Source organism: Bos grunniens, chromosome 9 (genome assembly GCF_055505025.1).
Source record: "Bos grunniens cultivar Pamir isolate PY7600 chromosome 9, Bosgru_T2T1.0, whole genome shotgun sequence".
NCBI classification, from domain to species: domain Eukaryota; kingdom Metazoa; phylum Chordata; class Mammalia; order Artiodactyla; family Bovidae; genus Bos; species Bos grunniens.
In genome coordinates this window covers 34306219-34333815 of record NC_141173.1, presented here as the reverse complement: position 1 = coordinate 34333815, position 27597 = coordinate 34306219, and the positions used below count along the sequence as shown (strand labels likewise).

The 27597-nt window shown below is 38.5% G+C and overlaps 1 protein-coding gene across 10 annotated transcripts in view; it reads right to left on the bottom strand.

The window, feature by feature from the left end:
* Positions 1-27597, bottom strand: part of ROS1 (ROS proto-oncogene 1, receptor tyrosine kinase) — a 129751-nt gene that overhangs the window by 58878 nt on the left and 43276 nt on the right. For 2 of the 10 annotated variants that reach the window (XM_086317161.1, XM_086317160.1), the window contains 12 exons: positions 27278-27462; positions 26039-26136; positions 25851-25916; positions 23673-24169; positions 22034-22246; positions 21222-21332; positions 20069-20247; positions 17740-17931; positions 14300-14400; positions 3462-3679; positions 2969-3129; positions 2457-2601 (listed from right to left, as the gene is read on the bottom strand). In XM_086317161.1, the coding sequence (XP_086173287.1) occupies positions 2457-2601; positions 2969-3129; positions 3462-3679; positions 14300-14400; positions 17740-17931; positions 20069-20247; positions 21222-21332; positions 22034-22246; positions 23673-24169; positions 25851-25916; positions 26039-26136; positions 27278-27385 (2089 nt within the window). In that variant the 5' untranslated portion in view covers positions 27386-27462. Of the gene's footprint in view, positions 1-2456; positions 2602-2968; positions 3130-3461; positions 3680-14299; positions 14401-17739; positions 17932-20068; positions 20248-21221; positions 21333-22033; positions 22247-23672; positions 24170-25850; positions 25917-26038; positions 26137-27277; positions 27463-27597 lie in introns of those variants that run through there. The other 8 variants (XM_086317156.1, XM_086317158.1, XM_086317157.1 and 5 more) reach the window with 6 other exon arrangements.

Genomic DNA, 27597 nt, shown 5'->3' with positions numbered 1-27597 from the left:
AGTTCTCCTTATAAAATACAGTATTTACTCTCATTCTGGAGGTGGAAATGGCAGTCTCCATTGGAAGGAAGACACTATCTCTACCTAGATTTTAGCCAGTTCAGGGTATAAAATAAAGTATATCCTGGGTCCAGGTCATCTCATCTTGAACCCTCTCTAAGAGTATGGCTTGACTGTTGCCATTTATTCTAGAGCCAAACCAAGCAACTGAGCCTCTCACAGTCCTTTAATTAATTTCTCTCTCTGTGTGTATGTCAATCAAGAGAAACTCTTCTGCCTGTTTTCCAAGTCATGCCATCCAAGACATTCCTCTTCTTTCTCAGGATTCCCCCACAGGGTCTTCTCCCAGTCTGTCATTCCAATCCCCTGCTCCTTAATGTTCAGCCCTCACATCATTATCCAATCCCCAGGCCTTCTTAGATTGTACATACATGGGATAAACCTCTTCTTGCTTCATCCCTTAGAACCCAGCTAAAGTCTCCACTCCCCGAAGGAAGGCTTTCCCTGGCCACACCAGTCCACAAGCATGGCCCTCTCTTAAGAACGCTTCACTTGATAGAGGTGAAGGTTTCGTGGCTTGTTTATTCACTCTATGCTATTGCTAGTCAACTGTCACTGTCTCATTTCTATTATTATTAGCAGTATCTGTGTTTTTCTCTCTCTTTTTTAACTTTTTCCCCCAGCTTTATTAAGATATAATTGATATACAGGCTTCCCTGGTGGCTCAGACAGTGGCAAAGAATTCTTTCCTAGGTGGTAAAGAATCTCCTGCAATACAGGAGATCCAGATTCAATCCCTGAGTCAGGAAAGTCCCCTGGAGAAGGGAATGGCACCCACTGCAGTATTCTTGCCTGGAGAATTGCATGGACAGAAGAGCCTGGCAGGCTAGAGTCCATGGGGTTGCAAAGAGTCATATACGACTGAGTGACTAATACTTTCAATAGACATATAACGTTTAGGTTTACGGCGTACAGTGTGATGGTGTGATACACACATATATATTGCAAAATGATTAAGGTCAATTAACACATCAACTTACATAATTATAATTGTTTGATGTGGCAATAATATTTACTATCTACTCTCTTAGCAACTTTCAGGTATATGATACAGTATTGTTGACTACAGTTACCATGATGTACATTGATCCCCAGAACTCATAACTGTTTTATGAGCTTCATCAGAGAAAGAGAGAAAGCACCTTTTCTTGATCCTTATTAAATCCCCCCAAATCTAGTAGAGGACCGGCACATGGTAAGTCCTTAATAAATATTTGTCAATTTGAATAATTTCCAACTATATTATAAATTTCCCCCAAGGCAAGTGCCAAATCGTATCATTCTTCCTTATTCCTGAGTACTGAAGATCCGTTGCTCTCAGTGCATCCCCTGATGGATGCAGTCAAGTCCATTTCCACAGAAGAATTCTACCAAAGCTAACATCCCAAGACAATCTCAAAGAGTGCACACCTGGATCCAAACACTAACTGCTCCAGAACCTGCCCAGGTTCCACTATGCTCCTGTTATGAGACTCATGAATAAATACTGCTGATAAAATCTTAACAGTTAAAAAAAAATGCAATGGCAAATGTATTTCTATGTTTATTGAGCTCTTACTGCCTGCCAGGTCCCATGCTGGGAAGTTTATATAAATTAAATTAACATGATATGATCATTTGCCAATGTTTACAAAAATGACTGAATGGAGATTTGAAGAAACTAGAGTGAAAAGTTCAGAGTAAGCCCCAGCCCCGCCACTTACCAACTCTTACATGGGGCAACTTCTAGGCTTAACATAACATAATAACCTGCTAAGAGATTGTTATCTCTTAGCATAACAGAGATAATAACACCTGTTCTACCTACAGCAGAGCTATGTAAGGATCAAATAAATGATACAATGATGTTTCTGACACATGATAGGGATGTAATAAATGTTTAATAAAGAAATGATACATATAAATGTACTTTGTACATTTTTAAGTGATATACACATGTAAAGATGTAGCTAATTTTCTTTTTAAAAATATATTCCAAAGAAAAACATTTTTTTAAAAGTTTAGACATCGGTTGTTCACCTACAGAAGATTCTGAATTACCATCTGTAAGAACACTTCCTGGTAAACCTGCTTTCCAGGAAATTTTTACATTCTTAAATCCCCTTTGTCCTATGAAGCATTTTACAAATAACCTGAAATTTTAATATTTCTGCATTACATACATACATCATCACAGTCAAGTGAAACAGTCTTTAAGGAATCTGAAATATTATTTTGAAATGAATTATGCAGATTTAATTGTGCTATTCTAATCCCCAAAAAGTCACTGAAAGAGTATTGAATCTAAATACATCTACACAAAACTAAAAATTATTGTTAAAAATGATTAATTATCCATTCTAGATCATGGAAAGCAAGATTTTACCTTTTCTAAAAAGAGATTTTAGCCCCTGTACCTGTTTCGGGTGTTCGGAGTGATAGAGATGTTTTGGGACCCTTTCCCCAATAGGTATACGGAATGACAGAGAGATTAAATAAGGCGTAGGGCTCCAGCCCTTCCACAGTAAATCCAGGTTTAGATTGTTGTTCACTAGCCAGGAGCTAAAATAGAAGCACAAAATATTATTTTCTTAGGAAGAGAATCATAACCTTTTTTTTTTCCAAATTACAATCTTTAAACTTTGGTCCACATGAAAGTTAACCTTGCAGTTTTGGAAATGCTAATGTTGGTCAGTCCATGTTGTTCCACAACACTAGTGTATGTAACACACGAATGGTTAACACTAACCATACAGCAATCAGAGACAAGCTGTAAAACAGAATGCTCAGGAGTAATCTTTATAACCAAATGCTACAGAACAGCGAGGGAGATGGACTCAGCTAAGAAAGTGCAAATCAGTATAGGCAGGCCTGATGAAGATGGTACAGTCTGTTTGAAAACTAGAAGTTACTAGAACCAATGCCATACCTTAGAATGAGCACTAAATTCCACACTGTAGAAAATGATGCCCCAATCCACTGCTGGGGGAGCATTCCAGAGGATGTGAAATCTCGAAGCATTTCCTTCAATCATAAATGAAGACTCTGGAATGGCATCTGGGATAACCTTAGGGGTAAAGGAAAAGTTCCCTATGGGATGAAAGAAAGAACAGAGAGAAAAAAAAGGGGGGGATTATCAATTATTGCAGACACATGGAATATTAATAAAAATCACTGATAATTAGAACCAAAATAAAATTTTTCTTTCCTTTAATATACTCTGAAAATCATCCTTTTCTGACTGTTTCAGGCTGTAAATTTGGGTTAGGAGTTAAAAGGACTGCAAGCAAATCAACAGAAACTACTAAAGCTTTTTTTCCCTCTTAAAACATAATTTTAAAGGAAAAAAAAAAACCCAACCTTAAAATTTATTTAACAGAAAGTATGGAGAAGAGAGGGTAAGCAGGAATAAAATATCGTACCTGGCAGAGGCTTGAGGGATGTCTGAACAATTGTGAACTGATTAAATTTGGCTGGTTCCAAAACAGAGACGCTGGTCCTCTGACCGATTTCCTGAGCTGTGATAATCCGAAAACCATTGATCCAGAACAGCCGACCACTGTAGTACATCAGTGCATTCTGGGAAATGTCGGAGGTGCTCCAGGCTGCGAATTCTGTGATGGTGGTATCCCCAGCACTGCTGAAACAGGACGCCAATTAGCGTGTGTGTCTGGAGTGGGATAAGGGTTGGTACATTCAAGTAGAGAATTCAAGAGGAGAGAATGTGTGTTTGTTTAGTGTGTGTGTTTGAGAACAAACTTTGCGACAATAATTCTCGTTATTCTTAATTCTATGTAAAGTTGACTTTTTGCATTTTTTTCAGGAAGTATTCCTAAAGTAGATTTTCCAGGGCTTTCCTTACGAACGTGATATTGCAATAGCAAGTGTTACACAGATCTTAATAAATCCTCATGATTTTTCGTAATAACCCCACATCGAAGGCACAGCCCACTGATTGGTTTCTCCTCACTGCCTTCCTCTTGTTCTTGGTTAGTCATACTATTTACTCACCAATCTTTATTCTAAGCTGTTTGATCCTTCGCTTTATACTATTCACAACTGTCTGTTGCTTCATTGATACTTACCAATTTCCACAGTTTAGTCCAAATGCTCTGTTTCAGACCAGGGAATTCAAGTAAACAGAATGTCATTTAAAACTGCTTTTAAAGTTTTTTCTCAATGATGAGGAATTTTATAATGATTTTTACTTTAAAAATCTGCTTGGTTTACTCCGGTTTTCTAGTATTAATTACTCCGCTTTTCTAGTACTCAATAATAACTACCTCAGGGATTCTCAGCCTTTTAGAGTAGTCATTTCATTTTAAAAAAATGATTTCTCTAAATCTTTTAAAGTGTTGACACTCCCCTTTTAGAAAAATATGGCACTTAAAATAAAAATAAATACAAGTTTTGTTTTGAGAGTTTCATAATACCTCCTCGAGAAAACCGAAATTACCTCAGAGGACCTGGGAGTTGTGAGCCTTATAAAGAGAAACTACATTCACGCATACTATTCCCATAGTTCTTTTTCTTGTAAAAGATTCGTTATTCATACCGATTCAGATGTGAAGACAGCACCTGGCTTGCCTTTTGGACTTGCACCTCTTCTAATTTTACACTTTCTTGTTTCCACTTCTCATGAGACCTTTCCAGTATATCTCTTGGTGAAATATATAAAACCAAATTCCATATAGAAGGAAACTCACCAAGCAGGATGCACTTGACCTGAGAAGGCCGGCACTTCTGGACCGTGCACAGGGCTGCTGCAGCCTAGATCCTACAGATCTGTTCCTGTTAGCCTTGTTCACAAGTGGTTTATTCAGCATTCCCAAAACAGTCTCCAGGACAGAGACTTCCCTGCAGGCTGAGACTGGAAATCCCTTAATTGTCATTGGCTGGGATTGCCCCTCATGCCCAGCTGAAGACTTTTATTCTGTGAGTATCTTCTGGGCCAATCTAAAAATTCTTGACATCTGGTGTTCATCACAATTTCAGCACAACCTCCTCACTTGCAGGAAGTCAGTACCTCAAACCCTTCAGTCCACAGCAACAGGTAAAGCTGGATTTAAATCTAAGCTCAACAAAAAAAATCACTAAAAGGTAAATCCTTCCATGAAGCATGAGATACGTATAGAGGTCAGCTGAGGTTACTCTACTGGAGGTTTACTCATTTATTCAGCAAGTGTTGGGTGCCAGTTCTGTGGTGGCCACTAGGAATACAGTGGTAAATAAGACAAATGCAATTCCTGCCCTCCTAGAATATACAGCCTAGTAGAACAGGCAGGTAAGAAGCAAATAACTACATCACTGAATGACACTTTAAATGGAAAGGCAGAATGGGCTGGTCTGGTCAGAGAAAGCCTGTCTTAGAGAAAACCATGTTTAAGCTGAGCCATGCAGTCTGAACACAAAGTAACCAAGAGAAGCAAGTTTGGGGACCATTTTATTCAGAGAGAACAGCAAGGCATAGGCAACTTTAGAGCAATATACTCAGTTCTGACATGACTAAATATGCCTGAACTTTTATGACAGATGCACTCTTTTTAACCTCCAAGACAGATATGGTGTTATACTGATAATAGATTCATTATTTAATAAACCAAAGGGAATGGTTGTACATAGCAGAGGGAAGAACAGTCTGAAAAGCCACTTACAGTTGTCATCAAGTTCAGAGTATGCTGAAAGACAGTAAACAGCTAATCTCATCTTTATTGTTGCTTAGTCACTAAGTCACATCTGACTCTTTGTGACTCCATGGATTGCAGCCTACCAGGTTTCTCTGTCCATGGGATTTCTCCAGGCAAGAATATTGGAGTGGGTTGCCATTTCCTTCTCCAGGCAATCTTTCTGACCCAGAGATCAAACCTGTGTCTCCTGAATTGGCAGGTGAATTCTTTACCACTGAGCCACCAGGGAAGCCCAATCTCATCTCTACTGTATGCTAGAATTACACTGTTCAATAAGGTAGGCTACAGGTGACTACTGAGCCCTTAGCTACCAAAATTAAGGAACTGAATTTTTATGTTATTTAATCTTAGTTAACCTAGGTTAAAATTTTAAGCTAATATTTTATTTATATATTATAAATATATATATGATTTACTAGAAAACTTTTAAGTATTTTGGAAAAACTTGGGTACACAAATCAACTTTTTCAACTGTAAATTTTATAAAATCTAACTGCAGATCAAATATTTCCTATAAAAATTTAGTGTGCAAATTGAGATGTGTTATGTCTGTAAAATACACCCAGGCTATTAATTAGAATTAATGTGAAAAAAATGCAAATATCTCATTAATAATTTACCTATGTTTTTACTTTTTAAAATGAAGCAACTAGGAAGTTTATAATTATGTATGTAGCTCACATTATTTGTATTGGGCAGTGATGATCTAGACTAGAGGTAAGGAACTTGAAATGCCGAAGAAAGAATTTTGGTTTTAAATTAGGGAAAATTTTCTGCTTGTAAGATGGTTCTGGAATTCCTATCTTTATCTACCACTCTTTTTTCTGGTGTGATAAAAAGGCAACACTTACTTGGAGGGCAAAATGCCTGTCATTTGTATAACCTTGTCAAGATCTGCTGCACTCCATTGGGCATGCATACAAGGAAAATTAACCTTGAGACAAAGAAATGCATTTTTAAAGGAGAAACTCCCTTCTCTTATCTGCTGAATCCAACAGTATTGATTTTCTGGACACTTGAGAGCAGGACTCTCAAACAACGCCAGTTAGATTGTCCTCAGAGATGTGCAGACGCGTACAGAGAATCGTGATCCTTCAGGACACTGTCATTTGAGCACTGTCTGTATCACACAGACAGATTCTTTTGATAATCAGACTGCCAGTACTTCACAATTTCTAGGAAAAGGAACAGCCAGTTTTCTATGGTTCACAACTGGGAAACTAGCTAGAGCTATACGTTATAGCTGATATAAAATAAATGATTAATCAGATTGCTCTGTATACGCTTATATGCATTATAGGTATACATATACATATATATATATATAGCTTCCTGGTGGCTCAGATGGCAAAAGTCTGCCTGCAATGCAGGAGACCTGGGTTCGATTCCTGAGTTGGGAATATCCCCTGGAGAAGGGAATGGCTACCCACTCCAGTATTCTTGCCTGGAGAATTCCAGGACAGAGGAGCCTGGCAGGCTATAGTCCATGGGGTCACAAAGAGTTTTACACAACTGAGTGACTGAGGATACATACACCTTTATATACATATATACATATATATATACACACACACATATACACTCCATTATATATTTATATATGTATACATATTCCTTTTTCATATTCTCTATGATTAAGAATTTTTCCATAAACCAAACAAAAGTATTTTTTAATCTAAAAGTAATCTTGAAATTGTATTCATAGAACAGGAACTTTTGGCCTTTGTAAGATTAGACTCTCTTGAAAATTTGATGAAATGATGGATGCTCAGCTTCCAAGCACTCACACACATCCTAATGCCAGCCATGAATGGGGGTCCAAGAACCCAGTATTAGAAATCTCTGCCCTAGAGCAGGACCTTTTGCTTTACTTTAACCTTTTCCTGACTACCTCTCCAATTTACTGTGTGACAGTCAGCAAATTTATACACATCTCTGTTTCAATGTCCTCATCTATGAAATAAAATGACCTCTAAATTCTCCCTCTGACTGCTGTTCTCTAATGACTTTTTGTCCTTATTTTATTTTGAGATATGTAACTGTTTCCTTGAAGTTAAAAACTATTGGCTGTTTAAACTAAAAATAGTAATAAACATGGATTTTATAGTATAGGTAAAAGTAAAATATATGACAATAAGAGCACAAAGAGTGGAGGGTAATAATTGGAAACATATCATTATAAAGTTTTAAATCATCTCTTTAACAAGTGGTGCTGGGAAAACTGGTCAACCACTTGTAAAAGAATGAAACTAGAACACTTTCTAACACCCTACACAAAAATAAACTCAAAATGGATTAAAGATCTAAACGTAAGACCATAAGAGAACATAGGCGAACATAGAGGAGAACATAGGCGAAACACTTTCCAACATACATCACAGCAGGATCCTCTATGACCCACCTCCCAGAATATTGGAAATCAAAGCAAAAATAAACAAATGGGACCTAATTAAAATTAAAAGCTTCTGCACAACAAAGGAAACTATAAGTAAGGTGAAAAGACAGCCTTCAAAATGGGAGAAAATAACAGCAAATGAAGCAACTGACAAACAACTAATCTCAAAAATATACAAGCAACTCCTACAGCTCAATTCCAGAAAAATAAACGACCCAATCAAAAAATGGGCCAAAGAACTAAATAGACATTTCTCCAAAGAAGACATACAGATGGCTAACAAACACATGAAAAGATGCTCAACATCACTCATTATCAGAGAAATGCAAATCAAAACCACTATGAGGTACCATTTCACGCCAGTCAGAATGGCTGTGATCCAAAAGTCTACAAGCAATAAATGCTGGAGAGGGTGTGGAGAAAAGGGAACCCTCTTACACTGTTGGTGGGAATGCAAACTAGTACAGCCACTATGGAGAACTGTGGAGATTCCTTAAAAAACTGGAAATACAACTGCCTTATGACCCAGCAATCCCACTGCTGGGCATACACACTGAGGAAACCAGAATTGAAAGAGACACATGTACCCCAATGTTCATCGCAGCACTGTTTATAATAGCCAGGACATGGAATCAACCTAGATGTCCATCAGCAGATGAATGGATAAGAAAGCTGTGGAACATATACACAATGGAGTATTATTCAGCCATTAAAAAGAATACATTTGAATCAGTTCTAATGAGGTGGATGAAACTGGAGCCTATTATACAGAGTGAAGTAAGCCAGAAAGAAAAACACCAATACAGTATACCAACACATATATATGGAATTTAGAAAGATAGTAACGATAACCCTGTATGCGAGACAGCAAAAGAGACACAGATGTATAGAACAGTCTTTTGGACTCTGTGGGAGAGGGAGAGAGTGGGATGATTTGGGAGAATGGCATTGAAACATGTATAATATCATATATGAAACAAATCGCCAGTCCAGGTTAGATGTATTATACAGGATGCTTGGGGCTGGTGCACTGGCATGACCCAGAGGGATGGTACGGGGAGGGAGGTGGGTGGGGGGTTCAGGATGGGGAACATGTGTATACCCATGGTGGATTCATGTTGATGTATGGCAAAACCAATACAATATTGTAAAGTAAAAAATTAAAAAAAATAAAAAAATAAAAGTGCAACATAAAAACTAAAAAATATAATAAAATAAAATCATTTATGAAATAAGAACACTTTGAATATGACAATGGTAAGTTGAAGATGTTTACTGTTAAAACATGTATAATATCATGTATGAAACGAGTCGCCAGTCCAGGTTCGATGCACGATGCTGGATGCTTGGGGCTGGTGCACTGGGACAACCCAGAGGGATGGTATGGGGAGGGAGGAGGGAGGAGGGTTCAGGATGGGGAACTCATGTATATCTGGGGCAGATTCATTTCAATAAAAAAAATAAAATAAAATAAAAGAGACTAAAAATAAATAAATAAATAAACAAAAGTGCTTATTTTACTCTCTAAAGCAATCTAAAGAAAATTATAAATACACATAATTTAAATGTCATGAGAGGAGATAAAATGGAATACTAAAATAGTGTTTTATTCACTGTCAAAAATGCGTAAAGTAGAATAGAGGAATAAACAGCTGATGAGACTAATTGAAGTCAAACACCAAGATGGTAGACTTAAATTCAAGCATATCAATAAATAATTATATTAGATGTAAATGAACCAAACACCCCAATTAAAAGGCAGAAACTGTCAGACTGCATAAAAAAGCAAAAACTTATATGCTGTTTACAAGGAACACACTTTAAGGGTAAAGACAAAAATTGAAAGTAAAGAGATAAAGAGCTATGCCCTGCAAACTAAGCATAAGAATGCTGCTATGACTTTCTTAATGTCCTAATATCAAAAATATTAATGTCCAAGGTAAAAAGCAGCGGCTGTGCTTTGCTGGAGCAGCCGTGAAGAGATACCCCATCCAAGGTAAGAGAAACCCATGTAAGATGGTAGGCATTGAGAGAGGGCATCAGAGGGCAGACAGACAGAAACCACAATCACAGACAGCTAGCCAATCTGATCACATGGACCACAGCCTTGTCTAACTCAGTGAAACTAAGCCATGCCGTGTGGGGCCACCCAAGACAGATGGGTCATGGTGGAGAGACCTGACAGAATGTGGTCCACTGGAGAAGGGAATGGCAAACCACTTCAGTATTCTTGCCTTGAGAACCCCATGAACAGTATGAAAAGGCAAAAATAGGACACTGAAAGAGGAACTCCCCAGGTCAGTAGGTGCTCAATATGCTACTGGAGATCAGTGGAGAAATAACTCCAGAAAGAATGAAGGGATGGAGTCAAAGCAAAAACAATACCCAGCTGTGGATGTGACTGGTGATAGAAGCAAGGTCCAATGCTGTAAAGAGCAATATTGCATAGGAACCTGGAATGTCAGGTCCATGAATCAAGGCAAATGGGAAGTGGTCAAACAGGAGATGGCAAGAGTGAACATCGACATTCTAGGAATCAGCGAACTAAGATGGACTGGAATGGGTGAATTTAACTCAGATGACCATTATATCTACTACTGTGGACAGGAATCCCTTAGAAGAAATGGAGTAGCCATCATGGTCAACAAGAGAGTCTGAAATGCAGTACTCAAATGCATCTTTTGGATGCAATCTCAAAAACTACAGAATGATCTCTGCATTTCCAAGGCAAACCATTCAATATCACGGTAATCCAAGTCTATGCCCTGACCAGTAATGCTGAAGAAGCTGAAGTTGAACAGTTCTATGAAGACCTACAAGACCTTCTAGAACTAACACCCAAAAAAGATGTCCTTTTCATTATAGGGGACTGGAATGCAAAAGTAGAAAGTCAATAAACACCTGGAGTAACAGACAAATTTGGCCTTGGAGTACAGAATGAAGCAGGGCAAAGGCTAATAGAGTTCTGCCAAGAGAATGCACTGGTCATAACAAACACCCTCTTCCAACAACACAAGAGAAAACTCTACACAGGGACATCACCAGATGGTCAACACTGAAATCAGACTGATTATATTCTTTGCATCCAAAGAGAGAGAAACTCTATATAGTCAGCAAAAACAAGACCGGGAGCTGACTGTGGCTCAGATCATGAACTCCTTATTGCCAAATTCAGACTGAAATTGAAGAAAGTGGAGAAAACCACTAGGCCATTCAGGTAGACCTAAATCAAATCCCTTATGATTATACAGTGGAAGTGAGAAATAGATTTAAAGGACTAGATCTGATAGACAGAGTCCCTGATGAACTCTGGACGGAGGTTCGTGACATTGTACAGGAGACAGGAATTAGGACAATCCCGAAGAAAAAAAATGCAAAAAAGCAAAATGGGTGTCTGAAAAGGCCTTGCAAATAGCTGTGAAAAGAAGGGAAGTGAAAAGCAAAGGGGAAAAGGAAAGACATAACCATTTGAATGCAGAGTTCTAAAGAATAGCAAGGGGAGATAAGAAAGCCTTCTTCAGAGATCAATGCAAAGAAATAGAGGAAAACAATAGAATGGGAAAGACTAGATCTCTTCAAGAAAATTAGAGATACCAAGGGAACATTTTATGCAAAGATGGGCTCAATAAAGAACAGAAATGCTAGGGACCTAACAGAAGCAGAAGATATTAAGAAGAGGTGCAAGAACACACAGAAGAACTGTACAAAAAAGATCTTCACAACCCAGATAATCACAATGGTGTGATCACTCACCTAGAGCCAGACATCCTGGAATGTGAAGTCAAGTGGGCCTTAGAAAGCATCACAAAACTAATACAATATTGTAAAGTTTAAAAATAAAATAAAATTTTAAAAAAAATAAAAAAGAAAGCATCACTACGAACAAAGCTAGTGGAGATGATGGAATTCCAGTTGAGCTCTTTCAAATCCTAAAAGATGATGCTGGTGAAAGTGCTGCTCTCAATATGCCAGCAAATTTGGAAAACTCAGCAGTGTAACAGGACTGGAAAAGGTCAGTTTTCATTCCAATCCCAAAGAAAGGCAATGCCAAAGAATGCTCAAACTACCACACAATTGCACTCATCTCACAAGCTAGTAAAGTAATGCTCAAAATTCTCCAAGCCAGGCTTCAGCAATACGTGAACTGTGAACTTCCAGATATTCAAGCTGGTTTTAGAAAAGGCAGAGGAACCAGAGATCAAATTGCCAACATCCGCTGGATTATTGAAAAAGCAAGAGAGTTCCAGAAAAACATCTATTTCTGCGTTATTGACTATGCCAAAGCCTTTGACTGTGTGGATCACAATAAACTGTGGAAAATTCTGAAAGGGATGGGAATACCAGAACACCTGACCTGCCTCTTGAGAAATGTGTATGCAGGTCAGGAAGCAACAGTTAGAACTAGACATGGAACAACAGAATGGTTCCACAGAGGAAAATGAGTATGTCAAGGCTGTATATTGTCACCCTGCTTATTTAACTTATATGCAGAATACATCATGAGAAATGCTGGGCTGGAAGAAGCACAAGCTGGAATCAAGATTACCAGGAGAAATATCTATAACCTCAGATATACAGATGACACCACCCTTATGGCAGAAAGTGAAGAAGAACTAGAGCCTCTTGATGAAAGTGAAAGAGGAGAGTGAAAAAGTTGGCTTAAAGCTCACATTCAGAAAACTAAGGTCATGGCATCCAGTCCCATCTCTTCATGGCAAATAAATGGGGAAAGAGTGGAAACAGTGGCTGACTTTATTTTTCTGGGCTCCAAAATCACTGCAGATGGTGATTGCAGCCATGAAATTAAAAGATGCTTGCTCCTTAGAAAGAAAGTTATGACCATCCTAGATAGCATATTAAAAAGTAGAGACATTACTTTGCCAACAAAGGTCTGTCTAGTCAAAGCTATGGTTTTTCCAGTGGTCATGTATGGATGTGAGATTTGGACTATAAAGAGGGTTGAGTGCAAAAGATGCTTTTGAACTGTGGTGTTGGAGAAGACTCTTGAGAGTCCCTTGGACTGCAAGGAGATCCAACCAGTCCATCCTAAAGGAGATCAGTCCTGGGTGTTCTTTGGGAGGACTGATGTTGAAGCTGAAACTCCAATACTTTGGCCACCTCATGCGAAGAGCTGACTCACTGCAAAAGACCATAATCCTGGGAAAGATTGAGGGCAGGAGGAGAAGGGGGTGACAGAGGATGAGATGGTTGGATGGCATCACTGACTCAATGGACATGGGTTTGGGTGTACTCCAGGAGCTGGTGATGGACAGGGAGGCCTGGCATGCTGCAGTTCATGGGGTGCAAAGAGTCGGACATGACTGAGTGACTGAACTGAACTGAACTGAATACCAAAATAGTCTTTAAGATTAAGAGTATTACCATAGATTAATGAGAATATTTTATAGTGACAAAAGGAAATATAATCAAGTATATAGATAAGAATACTAAACACAAAGCATTCAAATTGATCAACTAAAGAGGTCTACTGCTGCTGCTGCTGCTAAGTCGCTTCAGTCGTGTCCGACTCTGTGCGACCCCGTAGACGGCAGCCCACCAGGCTCTGCCGTCCCTGGGATTCTCCAGGCAAGAACACTGGAGTGGGTTGCCATTGCCTTCTCCAAAAGATGTCTACAGGCCTGTCTATAATCATAGTTAGAGACTGTGTTAAGAAGCATAGAAACCTATCCACTCATTTCCTAGGCTCTTGAGGGGCATACTCCTCAGTGCCTCGACTGGACTCTCTTTATATCCCATTGCCATATTCACCCTGGTGGCAGTTTAGTCAGCTAAGTCATGTCTCACTCTTGCGATCTCATGGTCTGTAGCCCACCAGGTTCCTCTGTCCATAGGATTCTCCAGGCAAGAACATTGGAGTGAGGTGCCATTTCCTTCTCCAGGAGATCTTTCCAACCCAGGAATCGAACCCAAGTCTCTGTCATTGCAGGTACATTCTTTACCAACTGAGCTAAGAGGAAAGCCATAGAATATTCACCATGTTCTACACTAATTAGTTGTTTACAAACTCATCTTTCCTTGCAAGCACAATGTCTGCAAACACAGTGGATAGTTAGTGAATGTTTAGTGAAAGAATAAATGAATTCTTAAGCACTATCATTTATAACTAAGGGGCAAGTTACTTTCTCTTTTTCAACCAATTACCTTCAGTATTACTCACCTTTGACCCCGAAGAACAGCTGTATACAGGTGAATACACTGACTGTCTTGAACCAACCAATATAGGAACCCATCACTAAGGTCTAAAGTTAAAGCAATTACCTAAATAGAAAATAAGGAAAGAAAACAAATCAAATACATGTTTAATCTTTGTGATTACATCATGCTTAAGCTACAGATTTCTCTTCAGCATCTTCTTTGGAATAATAAACTTAGTGATTTTTACCTTTTACTGAGTATAAATATCATATATATATGCTTATTACTATGTAGTTTGGATATAAGCACTGGTTTCCTAAAAATCCTCAAATGGCAGGAACTATCTATTATTCACTTCTATATACTTATCTCTAGTGGTTCTCAAAGTTTGATTTTTGGACTACCAGGATCAGCATCACCTGGGAACTTGTTACAAATACAAATTTTCAACCACACTCCAGGTCCTACTGAATGAGGAACTTTGAACCACTGTGCCAAGCCTTGTCTAAAGCTAGCACAACTTTGGACTCTTCAGCCACATAAGTCAGTGAATCTGATCGTTGTTTAAATCAGTTGTTCTCAAACATTGCTGCAGATTAGAATTACCTGTGATTCTTTAAATATATCAATTTCCAGTCTGGCATTCTGTTAAATTTTGATCTCTGGAGATGGTACCCAGTCTCCAGTGTGTCTTCAAATTCCCCAGATAATTCCAATGTGTCACCAAGTTTGAGAACCAACCATTCAAGCCATTTTAAATTATATTAATATCTGTTAATTACAACCAAAAACATGCTGATAACTTTCTAAAATACAATATAGACATGGTTTTCACGTGATACAATTGGATAGAGTCGTGTACATATGGAACTTTAGTCCCATTTCCAGCTGACATCTTACAACCACTTTTTATTACTCTCTCTTTGTCTTCTTGTTACAATTTGTGTCTTAAGTCCATTTGATTAGGTGAGACCTGTGGAAAGACTGAGTCTCCTATGAAATAGAGTGCAAGAGATAGAATTTACAATCCAAGGGATCTTTTTTGCTTTCTTTGGCTTTATAGGTATTGAGATTACAAGGAGTCTGACCTCAGAGTAGTGGAGTCTTTCTAGAGCAGACCTGGAGGCTAAGAGGTATCAGATAAAATAAAGTTGATGACTATACCTTTAGCAAGATATAACAGCATATAAACAAAAACATCAATCAGGGAAAAATATAAAAAGAATGCAATGAAGTATCCAAGAACTAAAAGTACTTGGTTACCCAAGACTTGCTATACAGAAATAATCTCAAGTTTCATGGCTGCCAGAACCTTCAGTCATCATATGAATCACAGCCTTTTGTCTTTAAGAAAACTCAACCTACTCTTTTTCCAAAAGGTAGAAAACTATTCTAGCAATTCCCAGCCTTTGGGGAATTGAATTATGTCCTTGCTTCAGGCTAAAAGAGATTTATTGATAATTTTTCCAGTTAAAGTGAAACCAAGTTAATATTGCTTTTTATCTATAATGAGATGCCCTCGAGTTTTATAAATCACAGATTAACTCTACTTTATCTCTTAAAAAAGAAGATTCTATGACTCCCTTTGCTGAAATACGACAAACTATGTCAGCCATAAGTCAAATTCAGGGGATGGGTCATTACCCCATTCCTTTACACAAGCCATTGGAGCCCATGGTTAAAGAGTGTCAGAGGGTGTTCCATAAACCTTTGGAAACCATCATTATGTCTAACAAAGCCCATCCCTTGGAAATAATCCCTTTGATCTAAATTAAAACCTTGAAGTTTAATCCTGTGGTAAAATGTACTATATACTATGAGTCCTACATCTTTTCACTTTAAAGGAATATCTCATTTCATTTTCCCTTTTCATCATACAAATGAGTCTTTCTATAAATGACTTTTATTATACCTGTTGATTTCAAAGTTATCTTATGACTCCATGATAAATTTGTGAGTAACATGTAAAGGAATGACAATGAGAGGGAAGGCTTTACTCAGTGTAAAACATATTACCTTCAAAACACTCACTAGCATTAACAGAGACAGATGAATAAAACATCAAACAGCGGAACCAGAACACATATTGGCACAAGCAGCAGCACCATTAGCCAGCCTGAGAGAGAATCTGGAGTGGATTTTAAATAAAAATGTATTTCCTCAAACATGCTGAGATGTCTAAAAATTCACTCATTTATAGAAAAGTTCCCAGGGCCACTCCAGGGCAATCCTGAGTAGATGTTTCCCAAAGGACGAGATCAGGACAGCAGGGTGATTGCAGACGAAGTCAAGGGGATGAATAGGAAGTTACTCTTGAGATACTATTATCTTTAATATGCCTTTAAAAAAAGAGTTTTTCCCCTAAAATTTTTTTATTGAAACATAAAAAATATACTTTGTATTCAGACTCAAGTGGCCCCAAAATACAATTAAGGGATCTTTTCATTATTTGACAGAAATGAATAATCTCTGGTGTGTAAACTTTTATTTCTTTTAAATACCTGTGTTATAATCTGTATATGAAAATCTTAGGAATTATAACCAGCATGTCTTTTGGAATTGAGGATCAAATGACTCAACAATTTGTTTGTTTGTTTATAAATGATCTGGTATACCTATACTATGTATGTTTTATCTCTATTGACAACAAAAAGGGATAAAATTTTTAAGAAATATTAAATAGATAGAAATAGTATGAATGATTTATTTCTTCCTCACACTTTTCAGTAATTTCTAAAATTTCTACAGTAGACATATTCTTAAGATCATCAGAAAAAATAAAATTTCAAAATATAGATGGATAGCTAGAGGGAACCTAAACAGGATCAAGAAAAATAGATATTGCTTCTAGAAGTTGAGGAAGTAAAAAAATTTGCCTTAGAATCATTTCTCTTAATATATTAGTGCATTTTTTAGATTGAGTTACAAAATATAACAACTATTGAGTGGTTGTTCTCACTACTTCCCATGAATTATCTCATTTAATCATCACAACAACCCTAAGAAGGAGGACAATTGTTAATATTCCCATTACTCAGTTAATGAAGCAGTCACAGAGAAGTCAAATAACTTTCCTAGGAGCTGCATAGTTATTAGAGCAGTCAGTACCAGAAACTGACTAAAAATAATAAAACACCTAATAATCACCCAAGAAGACGTTCTCAAATATCTGATAGAATTCCTAAAGACTATAAAAATGGACAAATTAAGATGCTCTTAAAGTGTGAGTCCATTCAAGATAAAGCAAAATATAAAAATCTCCATATTATATTTTATTTAATCAATTATGACAATCAAATAAGACTTAGAGAAATTTGGTTATACCAAGATCTTACCATAGTAGTATTTCCTTTCAGATTCTACCTGAAGTATTCACAACAAGTGGAAATAGTATTATTATAACTATACAACAGCATTATTTAGTATAATTAAATGATCAGATCTTATGTTTTGAACTTTCACCTTTTTCCCAGAAAACCAAGGCTGTGCCTGTAATACAAGTGGACTTTCTCCATTTAGCCTGGTACTTTCAACTGAATATAACGTGGTCCAGTAGAGATATCCACCGACCGAGTCCACCACCATATCATTTACCAGCAACTTCACGTGAGTCACGATGTCTGTGTGTCCTGTCAACACAGACTGCCTTTGAATCTATGAAATAATCATAACTCAGTTTTAGTGATTTTTAAATGGCATCATTATTTCTGAATAGTTTATTGCAATTGTTAGTAAATTACTGCATTCATCCATTCATTTCTCCAACCATAAATACTTACTGGCACTCTGTGCTGAGTCATGCGCCTAGCTTGGGGAATGTAATTACAAGGAAGCTTACTCCTTTTCATGTCTCCAAAGAGAAAGGAGATACACTTATTTTGAGTTAATACTTGCTGTTTCTAATCATACACCTAGACAATCAACACATAATCAAAACATAAGAATGTATTTGATTAGATTCCCAAAGATGTATACTCCAAATAGTGATGTCTCTCCTTGCTCCTCTCTGTTTAATCTCCCTAATATTAATTACTATAATTAAGTACCTATTATATGCCAGGCACCGTACGTCTTTTTTATCTTTAAAATATTAGTTATTATAACCCTCACATTAAGCCTGTAAAGAATTTCCATTTCCTACTTTTTCACAAGTAAAGCTGGGTTCAAAGAGGTGAAGTGATTTTTCAAGAAGTTAAATCATTTTATAAGAAACAGAGCAAATACTTGAAACCAGGTTTTATACTACTCTCCCACTTCCTCCTTCAAAACTATTTTCATACTAATCCATTTTGGGAATCATTCTCTGATTAACCCCACTCAGCTCCATTCTGCCTACAAGTCATTGGCACTTATGAATTCAGACTATATCATATTACTTTGCTTCTAAAGACAATGCTCTGTCCCTGGAGAAATGGCAACCCACTCTACTATACTTGCCTGGAAAATTCCATGGACAGAGGAGCCTGGTGGGCTACAGTCTATGGAGTCACAAAGAATCGGACACGACTGAGCACACACAACAACAATGCTCTGTGTGCTTCTTCTAATGATTCACGATGTTTTCTTTTTTGGCACTGGTCTTAGCTGTGGCATGTGCTATCTAGTTTCCTAACCAGGAATCGAACCCAGGCCCCCCCCAGGAACTGGGAATGTCTTACCCACTGGACCACCAAGGAAGTCCCCATGAATTTATTTTTATGTCATGAAAAGAGCAGGGGCAAGTGGTGATGGTTGTGCAGCAAACACACTAAAAACCACTGCATTTTATATAATCAAAGGTTGAGTTTTATGGTACATAAATTATATCTCAACAAAGCTGATATATTTTTTTCAAAGGCAGGGACATGACTACTATTTTCCTCATATTCTCTACTATGCCAATTGTCAAGGCTCTAAACATACTGGTAACAGATAATGAATAAATAAACAAATGGATATGTGCCCTCCTGATTAGGAAACAATTTTGTACCATAAAACCAAAATGACCCTTCTGTATCGTAAAACTGAAGCAATCTTTTTCTTGATCTATTAGACCGTTGATCTCATCATCAACCGTTCTTTTCTTCAGTGTGCACAATGCACAGGATGTCTTCATCTGGCCCCCAAATCCCACCCTGTCTGCCCTCCTCAGTGCCCCCTGAGCCTGACAGTGATGGCCTGCACCAACCTAGCTCCCTGTTCTCTGGCTTCCAGGGAGGTGCAGCCAATGGAAGCAGTGGCAGAAGATCAGAGGGCAGAAGAAAAGAGGGATGGAGGTACATGTGTACTATCGTATCATTCCTTGCTGGACTATACCTTTTGACAATGGCTGGTTTTCATGTTGGCAACTCTGCTAAAGCTACAGCCCTCACCATTCTTTCCCTTTCCCTTGTCCTCTCTGCCTAGAGGCAGTAATATCCTCCCACACTTGCTAGCCCAGAGCGTGCTTCACCATCCGATGCTCATTTCCTTAGCCCTGTCCATGCTGTTGAAAATAGTCCCCTCCTTTAGTTTCTTTTCATTATGCCTTTGGGGTGTGCCATCTTCCCCAGGACACTACTCCACCGGTGAACATTTTAATATATTTATTTCAAGATATTATTGAAAATACATAACTAATCAAATAGTGATATAGACTTTCCTTTCTACATGAATATTTTAATTAAAAGGTGAGTAGGCTTAGAGACAAATATTAAGTAAATAATAACATAGGTGAAACACAAGTATGAAAAAAATCATGAAAATGACATTCCAGTCACTGAAGTGGGTAGGCATTGTTTGAGAGCATGTAGGATGTCAGGCTTTAACTTACCACATAGGTCTTTCCAGCCCAGTAGAGAAAGTGACCCAGCCACTCAAAAGCTAAAGCCCCTGCTCCTGCAATGTTGGGTATGTGATAATTCTCTGAGACGTCTGTCCCATTCAGCAGCCATACATAAACATCACCTTTCATGTCGCTGTAGTAGAGGCTGTTGTTATACCAATCCATGTCTCAAAACAAAGTGAATTGGTAGCAGTTATTTTCTCGTGTATGCCAGTGTAAACACAGCGTGTCAGCAAATCACACATGCACCTCAGCAATAACATGGATATTCACTAGAGCTTCAGAGATGTGTCAAGAATGCTTCAATAACATTATTCTAAAATCTTAAGCCCTGGAACTAGACACAGGAACTAATATTCATTGAGCATCTACTCTTTGCCAACATCGTCCTGGGCACTTTTATGTATCTCACTCAACTCTTAAAGCTCTAAAGTAGAAATCATTTCCATTTTTTGACATGGCAAACCCAAGACTAGGTGAAATTATCTATTTTGCCCAAGGTCTCACAGATGAAAAGAGGAGGAACCCAGACTTGAACCAACTTCAAAGTATCATTCTTTCCATTAGTACCACACTACATCCTAAGTCCAGCTCATTTTGGTCAGAAGTGCTACGGTAATTTTTAATGACCAAATAAAGAAATCAAATAAGTAGATAATTACAGAAGATGCCATTAAGTAATAAATGGGTAGTTTTGCCTTAGGCATTTATTACATAATCTGCTTTGCCATGAAATTCTTTCTTATGTTTTATTTAGAACTTCATATAGGTGTTCTGTGCTCCAGTCTTATAGCAAACTCATAACAAATTACTTAACTATAGCTATCTTCATGGAACAGGATAGGCTGTTAGTTTGAGATGACACTGAGAGATTAAAATACACGAGAAGTGTATCAAAGCCTTCCTGAAATGGGCATACATCATTAAATAACCTCACATTTTGTGGAGTAATAAATGGCCCTCCTCCTTGAGGACAGACATTTTCTTCATCATGTCACGGGCAGTATAATTCAGTCAATATTTTTTCCTTTCCTTATTGACCTAATATTAAAACACTCAATTCTTCTGATTGGTCGAATATCTCAGGAAGTCTAACAACTAGAAACCTGCCATCCAAGTGTACAGGGAACTTGGTGTTTACCTGACACATTTCCTATATCAGAGGATAGGAATTCTCCTGGGCCAAAGCTATTTAATGGCTTACTCCAAAGTCCGTCTTCTTTCACGGCCATGATAAATGGTGGTTCTGCAGCTGTTTGGTTTAAAAAAAAAATTGAAAGAAATATCACAGAAAACACACATTTTTAGGTACACATCTTGTTTGTTAGATTTCTTTTATAAAGTAAATCAGCATTTTGAAAAATACACTGGAAGTATACGAATAATCATATCTGCTTAGAAGAATACTCTATCATATTAAACACACTTTGATTTTTATGTAAATATTTGTAATTGAACGTGAAGAGAAATGTGTATTGATGCTGCCACTACAGCAATGTCACATCATGGCAAATTTTTTTGTTGTTTTGCTTTAGCTATTGGTGATATTCAGAAGCAACAGTAGTATAAATGGTTCAGTTCTTTCCGTTTTCTTTCAACCAAGAGGACAGAATTCAACATAATTCACAGCCCCTCAACTTCTCTTGTCGAGACTTTCAGCATCCAAGCAGTGCTACAGCTTAATAAGCCATGAGAAAGGAGAAAACCACGAAGAAGAAGAAAATTATATTGTTTGTTCAAAAACATCTTGGACAGTATAAAATAGAACGTTAGAAACATTAATATTACACTGTGCTTTACTTGCTTTCCTAATCTCAGACAATAAACATGCTCAAGGGTCAATGCACCCTCATGCTCATTTCTTTACCACACCTAAGGTGAGAAATTTTAAAGAAGACAGGGAGAAAGCCTTTTTTGTCAGAATCACTCCCTAAATCAGGAGCATTCTCTCACCTGGTACCAGAGTGGTTCCCACTGAGGGCTCTGACCAAGGGCCTGGCCCCTTGGGAGAACTCGCTCTCACAGAAACCTCATATTTTGTAGCACTCTGAAGGTCATGTACATTAAGGACGGTCCCACTTATATTAGAGAACACGTGAGTGGTTTCAGGAAGGTCTTGGGTTGATACTTTCACCTCATAAGTCCAGTCCTGCCAGGCAGAAGGACCTATGCGGAAGAGTTAAACAATATTACTCACCAGGATGACATCAGCAAGGGCAAACAAAGGATTTTCAGTAAACTTATCTACAGCTTCACCTTGAGTGGAAGGATAATTGGGCCTGTTACCCCTTAATCGCCAGGGTTAACCTGATGATACGATTAGGACAGTGGCCATTCTACCCACTCATTTTGTCGCATCAAAGGAGACGTCTTGCCAACAAATGGGAGGCCACTGTCCCTCTCTGTGCTGTGTCACTGGCTGCGTGGAACTATCAGAAGGGTACACTATACAAGCTCCTAATAAACGTTTAACGACAAATCTGTAGTATTATTCCAGTGTCAGCAGAATATCACTTCCTAGAAGCCCAAAAAATAAAAATTAAAAAATTTTGCTAATTCATTTTCAGCCATCTTTGATATATACAACAAACAGGCATAACTAACTTGGTCTTAAAGTAAAAGTAGGGCTGCCGTCTATGGGGTCGCACAGAGTTGGACACGACTGAAGCGACTTAGCAGCAGCAGACAATGTTTGCTAGGGGACCAGAGGCTGGCAAACTGCAGCCCACAGTTTGCAGCCCACAAATCTGGCCCACTGCCTGTTTTTATAAATAAAGTTGTAACGGAACACAGTCACAGTGACTTATTTACGTATTATCTATGACTGCTTACATACCACAAAGACAGAGTTGAGTAGCTATCCCAGAAACTGTATGACCCACAAAACAGAAAATATTTATTATCTGGTCCTTCTTTTATTATAAAAAAAGAAAAAAATTGCCAACTGCTATGCTAGATGCTGTTCTGGGTTCTACCTATGCATCTTAATTCGGTCTATATGACAATCCCTTAGAAGGATATAATTAATATTTTTATTTCCAGCAGTGGAAACATGCATGAAGTGGCTAAGTAACTTGCCCAGGTCATTCTGCTAATAATTGATGAGACTAGCCTTTGAATCCATGCAGGCTGGCTCTAGAGCCCACCTGCATACCCACCACACATGCTGCCTCTCCAGAGATGAAAATTCAAGTCCCGAGAGTTTTAGGCTCAAATTCATGCAAGGTCTCCCTGGATACAAAATCTCAACCCAAGTGTTCCATTCCCCTGGCTAATGCATTCCCTCCAACTAGAATGTCAGTGCCTGGCTCCAAGGAGACACTCAATAAATGTTCCAACCCTTCTGTTGGGATGTACATGATAAAATATAGAAATTCTCTTTATTTATCAAAACTGATAAATGTAGAACAAACGTAATAACACTGTGTGTATGTGTGAGAGAGAGGAGACAGAGAGAGTGCTAAGTAGCGCTTTGGGTTAATGGCTAAATAATCACATAAGGGCTCTCAAAGCTGAGTTGCCATGCCAAGCCTATTAAGTTTTCCTTTCCTTCTGACAAGGCCAGCCTCCAGGCAGGGGACAGGGAACTCACTGGCTCCAATGGCGAGCGTGGGGGGCTTCCACTGAACCAGGGCCTGGTGGGAGCCAAACAGCACGGAGAGCTGCTGTGGGCGACCTGGCAGCGGGTATGGCTGGGTGTATGAGCCAAAGATGACCAAGTTGCCAAAGCCAAATTCTTCTATGTGACTCAGGTCACATCCCACGATGAATTCATTAAAAGACAGAGAATCCTGTTGGAAAACGGCCTTGCCATCTGTGACCAGGAAGTCGTTGTTTTCACAAGCGAAGCTCTTCACATTAGTAAAGGGGACGTGAGGTAGGATGATGTGGGATGCGGAGCCGTCCAGAAAGGTTGACATGAAGACTTGGGCAGTGTCGTTGAAATAAATGATTCGCTTGGACTGTGGCTTGATTGCAAAGTCCTTTAAAGTACCACTCTGCACAATACGCATGGCTTCTGAGCCCCCACCAGAAGGCACAGGAAGATCGACTCTATAAATGCCATCTCTCAGGAGATAAAAGACATACCTGACACAGGAGCAAAAGAAGCCTGGTGTGAGTCAGTGCACAGGTGAAGGAGGAGCACCTTTGTCTTATCCTGCTGGGCAATCAGAACCAAGTATCTCCAGAGTGGGTAAGTACAGGGTTTCCCAAGATGCAAACTGGAAAAGGCATTTATTACAAATATGCTCTATTCATTTAAGTTAGAAGTTGGAATCCTGGAAAATGTCAGCCTCTCTTATAAGGCTTAATCTCCTAATTATTACATGTGACTTCTTAAGGAATCAGAATTTAAGGACAATAGGGGTCTTTAAAGGTTTTCTAATGACGTCTACTCTTAAAGGAAAGCATATTATGTAAAACTTACATGACTGAACTTGTCATTTATTATGAAACATTTTTCTCCAATACACAGAAATTCTTAGTCAAAATCTGTCAATAAATATTCCCATGCATTGTGAATGACAAAACGGAAGAAAACATAAACATTTAAGCCATTTTTTGAAACTTCATGGTATTATTTTGCACAGTTGCTACCCAGCAATACTAATCCTGCATTTGTATTAGACTAGGAATGATGCTAAAGCTGAAACTCCAGTACTTTGGCCACCTCATGCGAAGAGTTGCCTCATTGGAAAAGACTCTGATGCTGGGAGGGATTGGGGGCAGGAGGAAAAGGGGATGACAGAGAATGAGATGGCTGGATGGCATCACCAACTCAGTGGACGTGAGTTTGAGTGAACTCCAGGAGTTGCAGATGGACAGGGAGGCCTGGCATGATGCGATTCATGGGGTCGCAAGGAGTTGGACACGACTGAGCGACTGAACTGAACTGAACTGAACTGAAGCTTTTTGCTGACAAAGGTCCATATAGTCATAGCTATGGTTTATCCAGTAGTATGGATGTGAGAGCTGGACCATAAAGAAGGCTGAGTGCCGAAGAATTGATGCCTTCAAATTGTGGTGTTGGAGAAGAGTCTTGAGAGTCCCTTGGACTGCAAGGAGATTAAACAGGCCAATCCTATAGGACATCAACACTAAATATTCATTGGAAGAACTGGTGCTGAAGCTGCAGCTCCAATACTTTGGACACTTGATGAGAAAAGCCAACTCATTGGAAAAGACCCTGATGCTGGGGAAGATTAAGGGCAGGAGAAGAAGGGGGCAACTGAGGATGAGATGGTTGGATGGCATCACTGACTCAGTGGACTTGAGTTTGAGCAAACTCCTGGAGAAAGTGAAGGACAGGGAAGCCTGGCATGCTGCAGTTCATGGGGTCACAAAGAGTCAGATACGACTTAGGAACTGAACAACAATAACAAGCTTTTAAAAATATTCACAATTAAGTGAGGCAATAGTGTTAGCATTTTACAAAATCATGATGAAGTACCCCAAAATTGAGTAAAAACAGCTGGGAAGAACCACCCAAAATCAGCAGAAAGGAGTCAGTGGAAGAATGCTAAACCCATGATAACCAGACCAGAAAAACAAACAGGCACTGAACTGCTCAGCAAGAGAAAATGGTGTAATGAAAAGAAGATAGGCAGGAAGGGCTTCTCATGGGGAGAGCAGAGGGGGAACAAAACTCTGAGTCATGCATAAAATCATGACAAACCCAAGAAGAGAAGCCAGGTCCCTGAGTCCCAGAGAAGAGATTTTTCCCATATGCCCATAAGCTACTGCAAAGGAGAAAGGAAAACCTGCTTACCTAGAAAAGTTGTGGGTGAAGTTTGAAAGAAATTTCCTCTTGGCTCTATAAGAATGAAAACTTTGCCTGGATTTAATTAAATATGAAATCAGATTGGCTCATCTGGCACTACAATATTATTAGCAAGCAAGTTTCCCTAAGATTCTTGCCAAAGGAAGAGAATTCACATTTACAAGGCTAACACTTACCCATTGTATGAATCAGCCACAATTTTTTGAGGTGCAATGATTGAGGGAGGTGCAATTGTCTCAATGTTTGAGCAGTTCTCTAAATCACAGACACATACCTAGAGAAAAGTACATCAGTAGCATTAGTGTCTCTAGTCAACTTGGCCAACAAATATTCCTTAAGCAACTGTTCTGTGCTTAGAATTTCACTAGTCGCAGAGCACTTTTTGAAAACATAAAAAAGCCCTTAAAAGACAGTTTTATATCCTATATCCTAATGAGTTCATATTCTATTGGTATCCATGAAATACAAGTACATATTTTTCATATTTGTGGAGACACTCAACTACTTTTATTAATATTTTAGCTATATCTAAGCTTATGGGCCTATCTAAGCACCAAAGAATTGAGTTTTTGAACTTTGGTGTTGGAGAAGATTCTTGAGAGTCCCTTGGACAGGAAGGAGATCCAACCAGTATATCCTAAAGGAAATCAGTCCTGAATATTCATTGGAAGGACTGATGTTGAAGCTGAAACTCCAATACTTTGGCCACCTGAGGCGAAGAGCTGACTCACTTGAAAAGACCCTGATGCTGGGAAAGATTAAAGGCGGGAGAAGAAGGGGACCACAGAGGATGAGATGGTTGGATGGCATCACCAATTCATGGACACGAGTATGAGTAAACTCTGGGAGTTGGTGATAGACAGGGAAGCCCGGCGCTCTGCAGTCCATGGGGTGGCAAAGAGTTGGACACAACTGAGCAACTGAACTGAACTGAAGCTTATGGGCTTCCAGCCACAGTGACTGAGCCCAGCCTCTCTTTCAAAAAAGGAAACTTGATTCGATAATACCAATATTTTCAGAGACCTACTAAAGTTATCCATGGTTATTAAATAATTTAAAATGCTCACAGCTGATTTTAATCATGATTGGCAGTTGTTACCCAGTGATAATTCAGGTTACCACTGTCTCATGGAAGTCAAATTATCATTAGTGAAAACTCACAGCTCTGAAAAATCACAAGAAAGATGATTTAATGGTATATCAGGACTAAATAAAGTACTTAGTACTAGGTAAAATCTAGACCCTCCTATAAGACTCTATGTATGATTCATTGCTAACCCAGTATCTAAAACATAGTAAACACTCAATGATTAATTATTGAATGAAAGAATTATGTTTACTTATAAATATTAATATGTCGAGATATGCATTAGATTTTCAATATCTAGTTGTTCACTTTAAATTCTCAGACTAACCAGTTCATCCATGATGAAATACATTTTCTGATAAAGCCAGTCTATGGAGATGGAAGAAATTAATCCTGAGCCTCTGTAAAAAATCCTCAGGCCAGACACATCAGACATGTTGGCAACGTCCTTCACCCATATAAGAGTTCCTTCAGAGAAATAAACAGCTTGCTGGTGGACATTAACTGATATTCCTGGAAAAGTGATGGCAAATACACGTGTTACTATGTAACAACCAGACAAAACACTGACACTAAAGAGAACTCATTTATTTAATCGTTAGCAAAGGTATTAAAGCCAACCTGGCTCTTTCCTTACACACTAAGGAA